At 40.9% G+C, this 14,536-nt stretch overlaps 2 protein-coding genes across 2 annotated transcripts; one reads left to right on the top strand and one right to left on the bottom strand.

The window, feature by feature from the left end:
• On the bottom strand, positions 698 to 4,023 carry LOC8066936 (putative ER lumen protein-retaining receptor C28H8.4). Its single transcript, XM_002460526.2, has 6 exons — positions 3,610 to 4,023; positions 2,387 to 2,586; positions 1,793 to 1,933; positions 1,636 to 1,716; positions 1,162 to 1,286; positions 698 to 1,083 (listed from the first exon to the last, which is right to left on the bottom strand). The coding sequence occupies exons 1-6, from the start codon at positions 3,830 to 3,832 to the stop codon at positions 1,035 to 1,037; spliced, it is 819 nt and encodes a 272-aa protein (XP_002460571.1). The 5' UTR covers positions 3,833 to 4,023; the 3' UTR covers positions 698 to 1,034.
• On the top strand, positions 9,870 to 12,648 carry LOC8066935 (seipin-2). The gene is made up of 2 exons (XM_002462687.2): positions 9,870 to 11,121; positions 12,129 to 12,648. The coding sequence occupies exons 1-2, from the start codon at positions 10,162 to 10,164 to the stop codon at positions 12,573 to 12,575; spliced, it is 1,407 nt and encodes a 468-aa protein (XP_002462732.1). The 5' UTR covers positions 9,870 to 10,161; the 3' UTR covers positions 12,576 to 12,648.

Genomic DNA, 14,536 nt, shown 5'->3' with positions numbered 1-14,536 from the left:
GGATTCTAGTCGGTTAGAATAGGAATTGATATCGAATTATCCATGGCAATTGTAACCGACTAGGATTAGTTTCTAGATCTGTAACCCTGCCCTCCAGACTATATAAGGAGGGGCAAGGGACCCCCCTAGGACAGATTATCTCTCAACACAATCCAATACAACCAGACGCAGGACGTAGGTATTACGCCAACTCGGCGGCCGAACCTGGATAAAAAGCTTGTCTGTGTCTTGCGTCACCATCGAGTTCGTAGTTTGCGCACCGTCTACCGATAAACTACTACCGTGGGTATACCCCAGCTTTCGTCGACAAAGGGTCCGAGGAGCGATCCATACCACCAACAGGAGCTTTCAACTTTCCCAAAATCGGGGCGCCTTTTCGCTCTTCGGACATGACGGCCAACAGCCCCGCCGTGCACACGGCTCCTACAGTCCTACTAGTACTCCTCGCACAACATTTCTGTGTCTGGTCAACAAACCGAAGAATTGCAGGCGGAACTGGTGTGAGCTGCCAGGAAGAATGCATGAGGCAACCGCGATCCAACCTCAATCCAACTAGATCATCCTGAATTGACTAGTACTAAATAAAGGAAAACTAGTATTACAGATTAGTGATGGACCAGAAAGGAACACCTACTCCAGATCATCCCAATGTCAAGTGAACACGACCTGATGGTCGGTCCCACGATTTTCACGTGGCTAGTTCTGCAAAGATCAAGATCAATTTGCTTGTCGCAAAAACATATGAAAGCGTTATAATCCAAAGAGACCATTAACCACCCGATTCTAAGACCACGACAGTCATACAGCAGAAGCTAAGTACTCAGAGATTGGGTATCAAGAAACGCGCCGCTAAGCAGTCTCAGTGAGAACCTAACTTTTAAGAGGACACCCTTGCAGCAATTTTGTCATACATAGTCATAACTCGTAACATCATCAACTAAAAAAGGCTCCCAGGTTGGGCACTAGAGCATAAACTGTTATTCAGAGTACATATCAATCGGTGAAGCACTAAGTTTTGTATCCTGCTGCACTTCTTACACCACCCCTGAGGGAAGCCGTAGCACCAGTTGCCCACCAACCAGACTGTACAACGACAAGCACTTATTAGACGATGTCCACAAAGGAACAGCCAACTAAACTTAAAAGCAATACTGAGTTTACCTCTTCACATAGTAGTAGCAGAAATCTGCAAGGATGAATGTCTGCACGATTTCTGATAAAAGCACCATAGATGGCCACAAACCATAGCCGAGAGCTGTCAACAGACGGCCACGCGTGTCCAAAACCTACATTACAGAATTTGTTGCTTCCGATGATCAGGGTTTTGGTACCATTTGCCTAAGTGCATTTTTAATGATGTGAAAACACTAGACTAGAAAAATGGAAGTGTTTTTTCATGGCCATGAGTGACTACAAATCTACAATGGTCATAAGGCACTCCCCACCACCCAAAAACAAGAAATCTGACTGTTCAACAAAAATGACATAAAAACACAAGCATTGGTAAATGTAAAAAAGAGGATCTCACACATCTACGAAGTATAAAAAAATAACAACAAAAACGAAGGCTGCTACAAAATAATACAGCTGTGCACAGTGTACTTATTAGCTCAAGAGTTGATCCAAAAAACTGACCTGTAGAACCCAGTGGGCGCAGCTAAGAAACCTTGCAACCCCCAATGCAAATACATAGTGAGCAGTAAACGGTTCAACAATCTGCAAAAGATGGCAAAACTTAAGTCAAACTTATTCCTGCAATCAATGGAACCAAATGGCAAGATGGTGATATTACCTTAGTATTTTGCATCAACCGTAATTGTGGCAGCACTGAAACAGCTTCCAAATAAACACAGAATGCCCAAGAGATCCGGTTCACAATGTTATGTGATGTTGAAGGATGAATAAGTAGTGCCAGTCCAGCACATGGTAGCACCTTGAAAGGTAATAACAAAAGCCCAAGCACAATAAGACAGCAATATACTTTAAGATGTGCAACGTTGTGGCAGAAGAAGTAAAATTAGCCAGCATAAGTCCAATGCCTTCTGAAGCATCAGAAGCACTACCTCCGATCCCAGAAGTACAGAAAGAGAAATAAACCAGTTACTACTAAAACAGAGACATGAATATGATTCAATAATAAACAATCTAAAAGGTTACGTGCATTCTAACCATAAAGCTCACACACCCTTGGCCTTAACCTAACCAACTTCAGTACAAAACAAATACATTGAGATGGTAATGTGGCTCAATTTTGCACAAACTGGACAGCTCCAACTCAATATCATTGACACAGGTATCAGCCATCAGGGTATGAGAAACTGAAATTCTTAGCTAAGAACAGTAACTCATCTAAATTCATATACCAAGACATAAGTTTATTGCTTACCACATAGTACAATGCAAAGTTATCCTTGTCCACCATATAAGTAGACCTCAGTTTGAACCGTATCATATAAATAACAAACAGTGTGGCTACAAGGGTAGCAGTGTCCAGAATCGTATGGATGTCATACTCCATGACAAAGCTGCAGTACAGTCTAACAGCTAGAAATAACGCAGTTAAATCCTGAGACTTGAGGGATAGTCCTGCAACATGAAAAGTTGAGCATTAATACCTAAATAAAAATGGCAAGAACTATATTCTGACAGGCCATCTTCTCACATACAACAGGCATGAGGCATTCTAAACAAATCATATACATTGAACGGTGAATTTTAGGGTAATTTTCACAGCTAGAGGTGGGATTTCTTTAAAAAAATATAAAACCAAATGAGTTTGTATACAACTAGGTCCACCAAGTGAAAGAAATCGCAAGGTAAACCATCAATAAGTTTATATTGCACATATGAATAATCTCTAGATCTCTGATATGGTAATTCCAAATCTAAACCATGCCAAGTAGCTACACGACTTATTCATATAGAATCTATAAAAATGGAAACATCTGCAGTATATAAAACAAAATCTATGCACTTGGAATAAGGGATCCACTAAATGGAAGAAATGATACAAGAATGCATAATTCAGTATAAGGAATTCTAATAAACAAATAGATGTTGAAAGAGCTAAAAATAACAACAACAAAAACTGGAAACCACATGATTGTTATTCAAGATTTGGTTTCTCCAGATTTTTCAAAACAGCTCGCAACACGCTACATCATTCTAAAAAATGAGTCTATACAAATTCCCCCCAATCAAATCAAAGGATGATGTAATCAAGCACGTCTTGCAGCTCCAAAATATACCAGATGAGTACTTTAGCACTTAATCCTGTATAAGAACCCGAAACAATAACAGTGCTACACATCTGTCTAGCCTCACAACAAACATTATCTAAAAAATGGACAAAAGCATATGGGGGTATTTATATAGATATAAAATAGATCGAACAAATACTCTAACCTTCCGCCTCCTAGACATACACAGCAGTAAACCACCAATTCTTCGCAAAATAAAAATTGCAAACCATACCGGGAAAATCGTCTTCTGGAACGCAGAATTTGGCGGGCCAAATCCTATAAAAAAAAATCCTATACCCTATCGGCGCCGGCACGGGCGATCTCGACAGATCGGGAACGGGTGTCAAAGAAGCGGACGGAAACGAACCGGCGCAGGTCTTCTCCTTGGTGAGCTTGTAGATGAGGACGCCTATGCCGAGCGCGTGCGCAGCCTCGGCGGCGACGAAGAGGTTGTCGTGGTCGTGGACGATGAAGCGGATAAAGACGAGCGCGGCCATGCCGGTGACGACGGCTAGGAAGGCCTTCACCTTGGGCGGCTGCCGCCGCACCCATGACGTCACCACGCCGAGCGGCCGCTTCGCCCCCCTCATCTCGTCTCCCCTTGGTCGCCTCGCGTTCGCACCACCACCACCGCCGGTCGAAGAGCACGGGAGTGTGTTTTTTTTCTTATTATTTTCTTCCTTATTATTTATTTTTTTGTTTCTCTCTCTTGCTGCGCTCTCGTGTTTTGGGGGGGCGACGGATAGATCGGGGCGGAGTTATGGCTGGCTGCGTTGGCGGCCATTTGCCGTTTTGGGAGAGGCTGGCGGAGTTAACGTGAGGCCTGTCCGCGCTGTGCAGCTGTGCTATTGGAGCACTTCTATATGCCCTTTTTATTATACTTTTTATTTAGTCATCACAAATTTTACCTTCCATGGAAATTACGTCCAAATTATTGATTACATACCCTTTTTATTATACTTTTTATCTACTCATCACAAGTTTTACCTTCCATGGTAAATTACGTCCAAATTATTGACTATGTTCTGTCTTGTTTCGCGTAGCCAATTTTAGTAACCGTTTATTACTGCCTATTATTGACAAACAATATTGTGAAAATATATGTTTATCATACTCAAACAGTGATGTGTTTCATTTTACCTGTAATCAATTACTCCAAACTTTAGCTTCTATATTTCTAATGTGACAAATAAATATATAATATATATATATATGTATATATATATACACACGATATATGATAGTTATATATATATATATATAGTTTTGTAGAAATATCTTTTCAGAAGAACCGTGCTAGCGTCTTAGCGCCCACCCACTTGGACATAAAATAGAGAAAATGGCTATTATAGGACTCCAATCGTTGTGGCTTCAATCAAATAGGACTACAAATATTTGTTTCTCCCAAATAGGACTCTAAACATTATTTATAAGCTCTAATGATATTTTAATACAATTAACCATGTTTTAGTCTTAAATACATGTATTTGGCCATGACAAATGACTCTTTTACCTCTGGCTGCCTGTTTTAAGTCCTAACGTGGTGGCTGCCTGTCTTGGCTGGGCTGGTGGCCGCGGCTGCCTGTCTCTGTCTTGGTTGTACGTACATGGCTGGGCTGGCCGCCGCCTGGTCATGGCTGACCGTGGCCTAGGCTGGCTGGCCGCCGCCTGGTCATGGGGAGAGGGAAGGACGAGCGTCGCGATTAGATGAAACAACGCCGCCTGGTCATGGCTGACCGTGGCCTAGGCTGGCTGGCCGCCGCCTGGTCATGGGGAGAGGGAAGGACGAGCGCCGCGATTAGATGAAACAACGGTAATCAAGTACATGAATCGATGCATATAAGGGTAATACAGTCAATACGATAAAATACATGTATTTGAGACTCCAAATATGATTAAAAAGACCCAAAATGTCATTATAGCTTATTACCAACGTTTCAAGTCCTATTTTAGAGAAGCCAATATTAGGAGCCTTATTTCGGAGAAGCCGCATGTTTGGAGTCCCATAATAGCCGATTTCTCCATAAAATATGTAGTCATGTATGATATATATTTATTTTGTCTTACATATGCAATCTATTTTTCTTTGTACAGAATCAATCGGCGACATCGAATAAAGTGCCTCATGATTTAAATCCTTTAGCAAATCAGTCTCGTTGGCCGTGATGATACTTGTAGTTGTTAACGATACTTCTATTTGCACTTGTAGTTGTGAATGATGGAGCACTTGGATTACTTGTGAAATTATACTGATATATTGTAAGATATGTGACGTTTGTGATGTATATGTAATGTCTGTGATTTCTGGTATATATATTTTCTGTTTGTTTAGATGAAATGTAAAAAATGATGTTTTTTTGTCATTCTCTCGAGTGTAAACACTCGGCACAGTGTGTCTTTGTTGAATGTCTTGCCACCATATTCGACAAAAGTGATAATTCTGGGCACCTGGGCAACTAACTTTGCAGAGTATGGTGGTTTTACCGAGTGTCTATGTCAGAACACTAGGTAAACATGAAGGTTTTGCCGAGTGTTCATGTTAGGACACTAGCCAAATCTAAAGGCTTTGCCACGTGTCCACGACAGGACACTAGGCAAACTTGGTACTTTATTGAGTGTTCCTGCAAGGACACTAGAAAAACTTGACAGTTCTACCGAGTGCTGCTCAGGGGACACTAGTCAAACTTAGATTTTTTTTAAAAAAAAATATCTTTGTCGAGTGTTGTGCCGTGGGCACTCGGCAAAACGCTTCACGCCATCTGATGTGTCGTCACAGCTACTTTTGTTTGCTAGAGTGTCAAATGGACACTCGGCAAAAGCCTATGCCGAGTGCCCGATAAATGACACTCGGTAAAGGCTCCTTTGTCGTTAAGTTTTTTGTCGAGACGGCTTTGGCAAGTGTGGCACTCGGCAAACCGTTTGCTGAGTCTTTTTGGTCATTTGAAGGATCATCTAGCACTCTAGGGCCTTGTTTAGTTCCCAAAAATTTTGCAAAATTTTTCAGATTCCCCGTCACATCGAATCTTTAGACGTATGCATGAAGTATTACATGTAGATGAAAATAAAAACTAATTGCACAGTTTGGTCGGAATTGACGAGACAAATCTTTTGAGCCTAGTTAGTCTATAATTGGACAATATTTGTCAAATACGAACGAAAGTGTTACTATTCATATTTTGTAAAATTTTTTGAACTAAACAAGACCTAGGTTAGGGAAATCGCTTTCCATTTGGACGCATGAGATAAAGGGAGAGGGAGTACTCAAAAGAAAAGGTTCGTGAGCATCTGTGGGCATCGTGCCTTAGAGCAACCTGCCTCCTTATATTGCTGGGCTCGGAATTGAAGTGGCGCGCGACAATTTTTTAGGACAGTGATGTTCTGCCGAATAATCGCCAAGCAAGAACAGTAGCAACCGTCAAGTTCTTTTGATCTTTGACAACCTCACCAAGGTCGTGGTTGCTTAGAAAAATATAGTCAAAAAAGTTTATAAAATTATTTATTATATAGAATCCTTAGACGTATGCATAAAATATTAAATATAGATAAAAAATAATTAATTATACAGTTTATCTGTAAATCGCGAGACGAATTTTTCGAATCTAGTTAGTCCATAGTTGGATACTAATTATCAAATATAAATGAAATCCAAATGCCAAAAGTTTTTTTTTATCTAAACACACCCTTTATTTCTCTGAATTCTTGCTGGAACAGTTCAGACGAAGGGCAGACCGGAGACCGCTGTGTGTCTGTGGGGATCGGAGACCGTCTTGCTGGAGTGCTCGACTAAGCATGAGATCCTGCATGTCCTTCGGAATTCAGGCCTTGTTTAGTTGATCATAAAAATAAAAAAAAAACTTTAACATTTTCCTGTTATATTAAATCTTATGGTACATATATAAATTATTAAATATAGATAAAAACAAAAATTAATTGTATACTTTACCTGTAAATTATGATATTATTTTTGTAATCTAGTTAATCTATAATTAAATAATAATTATCAAATAAAAATAAAAATACTTATCTAAAATTAAAAAAATTAGAACTAAACAAAGCTACACAGAGGTACGAGGACCCGCGGAGGGCTAGCGGCCGACAGTGCCGAGGTGGCGCGCCAGCAATGAGCCAATGAGGTAGCCCGACACGTGGGAAGCTTCTTGGATCGAATTGCACGTGACGTTTCTTTGCGTGCACACAGGTGGCGCCTCCAACGTCTTGGTGGCAGTTGAAGGAATATTGAGGCACGCATGGCTTGTTTACTTCCTCCCAAATTTAAAATTTTTAGTATTAAACATAGACAAAATTTAAAATTAATTGTATAGTTTATCTATAATTTGTGTGACAAATCTTTTAAACCTAATTAATCTATGATTATATAATATTTATCAAATACAAACGAAAATACTATTCAAAAAAAATTGTTTAGGAACTAAACACGGTCTTAGGCCTTGTTTAGTTCGCGAAAATTTTTAGGTTTCGCTACTGTATCACTTTCGGCTTTATTTGTCAATTAGTATTCAATTATGGACTAACTAAGCTCAAAAGATTCATCTCGCATATTACAGGTAAATTGTGCAATTAATTATCTTTTTTTATCTATATTTAATGCTTCATGCATATGCCGTATTGTTCGATGTGACGGAAAATTTTGAAAATTTTTGAGAACTAAACAAGGCCATAGTCTTGTTCTTTTTAGAAAAATTAAAGCTGCCACGACGAAATCTTATCCATCTCTATTTGGTGTGGTTTAGTTTCTAAATTTTTTTAAGATTTCTCGTCACATTAAAATTTTAGACACATGTGTGAAACATTAAATATAGTCAAAAAATAAAAACTAGTTATATAGTTTATTGGTAATTCACGAACTTTTTAAGCCTAGTTAGTTCATAATTAGACAATAATTATTAAATACAAACGAAAGTGCTATAATAGTCAAAGCTAAAAAAATCACGAATTATTAGTTTTCGAAGAATTTTACAAAAAAAATAGATTCCCTATCACATCGAATCTTGCGACATATGTATGGAGCATTAAATATAGATTAAAAATAACTAATTGCTTAATTTGTCTGTAATTTGCGAGACAAATCTTTTATGTCTAGTTAATTCATAATTATATAATATTGTTAAATATAAACAAAAGTCATAAAGTATCTATTTTCCAAATTTTTTTGCAATTAAACAAGGCCGGCACAAGCTGGCATTGGCAAGGAATTCTCAAATTTTGGATGAACTAAAGCCAGAGCTCTAATTGTCTTTTGTTTGCTTCCAACTGTTGTTTATGGCTATTTACTTATTTAGTGGAAATGTATGCATTTTCTATCTCTAATCTCTACGCTATAAAGTGTTATAGATTTATTGGATACATTTTATATGATGTTAACATTTAGACTATGAGCATGGAAGAAAGGCGAGTTGCACAAAATGCAACATTTAATCATGTAAGTGACAAATTATGTTTTTATAAGTAGGGCTAAAACACTCTTACGAAAGAAAATGAAATGCAAAATTAAGAACCCTTTCAACATGAATGATGAAACTATGCACAGTAGCCCGATGCTTTTTGAGGCTAGAACTCTTTTGTAATAAAATTTAGTAACTTACCATATTAAGAGTGTTTGGCTGGAGTGTGCTAAAGTTTAAGGCTAGTCTCAATGAGAGTTTCATGAGAGTTTCATTTGCATTAAATAGATTGCTACATAGGCTTTTTTGATGACATGGCAGTGTATTTAAGAAGAGAGAGAAGAAATGAGTTTCATCTAGATAAAACTCTCTTGGCACGGTTACCAACTCTCTATGAGTCTTGGAATTAAATGCCTATGAAACTATAAAATGAAACTCTCCATTGAGAGTGAGTATTTCATTCAAGTTGTAGCACATTTATAACTATAGCAATTAGTGTCTAACTAGGCTTAAAGATTCATCTCGTAAATTATTCTATAGTTGTTTTTAGTTTCAAAATAATCTATATCTAATACTCCATGCATGTGTCCAAATATTCGATGAAATAAGTGTAAAAAAAACATCCCCAACCAAACATGGCCTTAGTAGTTTGCAATATAGTCTATCCGTTCCAAAATAAGTGTCCTTATTTTCTAAGCACGTTAAATTTTGACCAAATATATATAAGAAAACATTAATAATTATAGTATATAATTATATCATTAGATATATTTTTATATAGATTTATTTAAAGATATAAATACTAATAATATTTTCTACAAATCTAGTCAAACTTGAGAAAGTTTGACCAAACAAGTGACACTTATTTTGGGACATAGAGAATAAAGTGTTGTGTGACTAACACATACAATATTTCACATATGAGCTGTGTAATAAATCATATTAAGCTTAGCAAATCCATTTTCAATAAAATGATATATATATTGAGAAAGCCAAAACTGAGAAAAAAAGTATTGAGCAGTATTGAGCAATGTTCAATATCATCCAGTATTACACTCAGGATCATAAATACTGAATAATACTAAAACACGAATACTCAATGATACTAAATTCTGTTTAATATAAAAGTTTGGTGTAGAATAATATTATACACCTAAAATATAGAATAACACTTATATATATATAAAAGTAATTTCATCGCTCTCCAGTGTCCAGTCCGTACTTATCTAAGCATCTTTATTAGCAGTTTAAATTTAGAAAACCAGATATCTGAATTTTGGGAAACCAGACAATTTTTGAGTAAAAAAGAGAAAAAAAACAACGACAACAAATAACTTGAAACTACGAGGTGGTAACTGAAAACAACCGCGCGTCTTCTCCCACCGGCCACCGCTGACCGCCCCACCGCCCGGATTCCTCTCCCTCCACGAATTCTCCTCACAAATGCTTCGCCACCGCCACCTCCTCGTCCCGATTCCGTACCACCACGACCAATTCATCTTACCGATCGCCCGCCCATGGACGCCGACGACCCTTCTGCCGCCACCGCCGCCTCAGACGACGACACCTTCTTCGACGCCCTTGACTCGCTCCCCTCCCCTTCTCCTTCACTTTCGCCTTCGCCTTCGCCTCCCCCTTCCCCTTCCGCTCCCCCTCTCCACACCCCCTCCTCCTCCACGCTCCGCCGCCGCCCGCGCCGCGGAAAGAGTCTAAAGCAGCCCGACTCCGTCTTCTCCCCTTCTCCCTCGGCCTCCGCAGCCACCTCCACCGTCACCGCCGTCGAGGACGAGCCTCTCAAGCCCGATTCCTCCGAGGCCACCAGCGCCGCCCCTCGCACTGTCCCCGCATCCGAGGTGGAGGAGGAGGAACAAGAGGAGCACAATAAGGCCACGGATGCGGATGCGGATGTTGAGGTGGAGGCGCGAGCTCCTACGCCGACGCCGACGCCAACGCCGACGCCGGCCCCGAGCATACTCGAGTACCTTGCCGTGCTCGTCATTAAGGCAGTGGTCTTCCAGGTCAGCGCGCTCATCAGCTGCCTCGCGTTCCCGGTCCGGCTGCTGCAATGGTGGTTCCTCTTCATGACCGACCCGCTCGGTCTGGCCCGGCGCGCGAGGGCGTGGGCGCTCGGTGTGGCTGGGGACGCCGCGGGGATTCTGACCGCACGTCTTGGAGGAGGGGAGGGTGTGGGGAAGGTGGCACAGAGGATTGTGTGGGGGTCGCTCTGGGCTGCATATGTCTGCGTGGTTCTGTGTTCATTGCTGATTATGGCATTCGTGGGAGGGGGGCTCTTGGTGGGAAAAATTGTTGAGGAACCTGTTCAAGTGACAGAGACCCTGAATTTTGATTACACCAGACCTAGCCCAATGGCGCTTGTGCCGGTGCCGCGGTTGGTGCCCCCGAATCAGCGGATGCAGCTTGAGGTATCGCTGACACTGCCAGAGTCTGATTACAACCGGAGGCTTGGTGTTTTCCAGGTATATGTCCTGCAGGTTCTTGTGAAAGCAACTTTGCATGATAGTAATATTATTTGGAAAAAAAAAGTCATTCATTACTGAGAAAAGAATGACTTCTAGTTGAAGCTTTATAAATGAATTGATGTTAATAATGCAGGCAGAACCACAGACACATTTTATTCGTAAGTTGCATAATATGCTTGATTAATGAGAAGATAAATTTGTCTACTCTATCGTTCATTGATGGGTTCGACTTAAATGTTTGATACAAAGGTACCAGTTTGGAAGGGTCTTGGTTCTGTTTTATACTTCCATGACATGCATTTTCAATTGTAGACACTGGGTTGGGGCTTGCATTATGTACACCCATTTATAATTTTTTCCCCTAGTTCTACTATGTTATTATCTTCCAAGAACAAGAATATTATCTGATGAAGCTTTGTAAATAAAGTGATGCTAACTAGTCGAACCATGTATCTGCATTTCATCTCAATTGCTGCATTTTGACTAATGAAAATATAAGCTTTTTTTAAATTTGATAAAGGGGAAGCTAGCAATTGTGAACTATGTTTTGAATTGAGGAGTTATGCTTAATTTTTTTTATGTAAATATACCTGGATTATAGGTGTTTATCTTCTGTTTTGTTCTGTGTTTCCATGACCTGCATTTTCGATAGGTTACACTGCATTTTCACTGTACATACTGAAGGACAATTAAATGATATCCAATCAAAGTATTGTAGATGAACTGATGTTAACAATTTACCCTTCTGCATTTCATCTCATATTTGTATAGTATCTTGAGACAACAACTGCGACCTCTGTTCTGCTTTGTGATGTTCTATATAAATGGCTGATTAAAGATAACAAGAGGAGAATGATTTGTGTTTCTTCTGCACTTCTTTGGCTTGTATTCTGAACTGGACACATTATGATGGGGCTTTGCATTGCTACACTGGCTTATGAATTTTGCCCCTGGTTACATCGATGGTTATTTCAATCTAATTATCTTTTAATGGTCTTGCTTAGGTAAAGGCAGAGTTTCTCTCCGCTGATGGCAAAGTGATGTCAACTTCAAGTCAACCATGCATGCTCAAGTTCAAGAGTGTACACATGCACTTCATAGAGACTTTTCTCCAAAGTGTTTCTCTTTTGTCGGGCTACTCATCAGAATCTCAGGTTATTAGACTAAAAATGAGGGGTATCACCCAAGGTTTGGAACCAACAACTGCGGTAAGGATAATCCTAGAGCAAAGAGCAGAGTTTGGTCGTGGTGCAGGCATCCCAGAGATATATGCTGCATCACTGAAGCTTGAGGCTGAACTTCCTCTTTTCAAGAGATTACTCTGGAACTGGAGATGGACCCTTTTCGTTTGGAGCAGCATGGGGTTCTTTGTTTTTGAATTGTTGTTTGCACTTGTGTGCTGTAGACCTTGTATATTTCCCAGGAGTGGACATAATGTTGCTGCTCCTTGAGACCTTGGACTAACTCATGTAATGTAATGTACAATTCCAAAATAAATGAAAATACGGCGTTGATGTGGTACAATGGTCACCTACCACTGATGGCTTTTGCACAAGATGATTGGTAGCACTGACCGAGTTGGCACTCGCAGCTGTTGCATTCGTCAAACCCAACCTGTGCCTACTGTTGAGATTCATCAAACCCAACGTGGTTGATCGTCAGTGTAACTGAATGAAGACATATAGATATATCACATAAACGTGGTTGATCTTCAGTGTAACTGAAGACATAAATAACGCAGGCACCAAAGCAGCAATTCACTGTTGCTGGTAACACTAACACCATAAAATGCACCCCCGTTTTCACACGCTTGTGAGGAGAGAGGTCGCTGCCGAAACAAAAGGCCAGACAAGGATGTGGGAGCGTAAACGTGTAGCCATGGACGATAGAGAGGGATGGAGCAGGGAATGGGAGGCGTCGGGGAGGATACCGTCATGCCATTCCCTTGGCAAACGTGAGCAACATGACACTGGTGCAGCCTCACGGATTACAAGAGTTGCGACGTTGGCGGGTCTGTTTGCTTGCAGGCCCGAGATTAACGAGCCTGGCTTGCAGCCTCCCTGAAAACCGCCTCCCGTTTCTGCCGCACTGCTGACCTTTGCTAGCATTGCTTAGCCTTGCCTACAAGATTGCTCTGGCGTGTTTTGTTTCTCTTTCTTCTCTAGCAGCAATCTTTTTCCATCCTCTTAGGACTTGTTTGGATGTAGTCGGTTTTACATCAATCCACATGTGTTGAGGTAGATTGGAGTGAAATTTAAACTAAATTTCACCCTTATCTACTCTAACACATGTGGATCGAGGCGAGTCCGATAACATCCAAACAAAGCCTTAGCTAGCGTCCAGTCCCAGCCGCCGCAATCCATGAGACAGAGAGCTTGTTCTACCGTGAACTCGTTCATTAGGGAAGCAGCATGTTCTAGCAACTAGGAGGTCGTTTTCGGAGGCAGCTAAAAGTAGCTAGTAGACCATTAGGCTGAGCAGACGAACTGATCAGATGGTGTTTGGTTGTCAAACGAGTTAGTTTATTATTATCATTCTACGCAGATTTTTTTTAAAATTTGCGGAATAAAATGAGTTTTGTACCATCATCTTATTCCACTAAATTATTATAACAGATGGATCTATAAATACACTACCTCATCTAGAATGAATTAATTTTCCAAAACAAACATTCTATAGATTTTTTGCGACAAGCATCCATACAGGATTGGAAGACCGGGCAGCAATGAAATGAACGAGAATGATATATACTTGGGAAGCTTCTCCCTTATGTTGGTATTGATCTCGGCCATAAGTGCCCATAACTGAGATTTGGCACATAAGACAGGTCCACCAAAATTCGTGTCTAGGCTAGTTGCCGTGGTCAGGAGCCACTACTGGAAAACATGACTTCGCCAAGTGCCTGGCGCACTTGGCGAAGACCACTTTACACTTGGCGAAGGCTTCGCCGAGTGCCGCACTCGGCGAAGAGCACTCGGCGAAGATCTTGTCGGTGAAGAGCTCTTCGCCGAGTGCCAAATTTCGGCACTTGGCGAAGCCTTCGCCAAGTGCCAAATCCCCACTTGGCGAAGATGACGGCAGGTGGCTTCTCCGTCCTCTTCGCCAAGTGGGACCCTGGCACTTGGCGATCGCCAAGTGCCGGCCACGTGGCACTTGGCGAAGAAATGTTTTATTTTTTTTAAAAAAGTATTCTTCGCCAAGTGCCACGTGGCCGGCACTTGGCGATCGCCAAGTGCCAGGGTCCCACTTGGCGAAGAGGACGGAGAAGCCACCTGCCGTCATCTTCGCCAAGTGGGGATTTGGCACTTGGCGAAGGCTTCGCCAAGTGCCGAAATTTGGCACTCGGCGAAGAGCTCTTCACCGACAAGATCTTCGCCGAGTGCTCTTCGCCGAGTGCGGCACTCGGCGAAGC

Source organism: Sorghum bicolor, chromosome 2, assembly GCF_000003195.3.
Source record: "Sorghum bicolor cultivar BTx623 chromosome 2, Sorghum_bicolor_NCBIv3, whole genome shotgun sequence".
In the NCBI taxonomy this organism is placed as follows: Eukaryota; Viridiplantae; Streptophyta; class Magnoliopsida; order Poales; family Poaceae; genus Sorghum; species Sorghum bicolor.
This window is presented reverse-complemented; position numbering and strand designations above follow the sequence as displayed.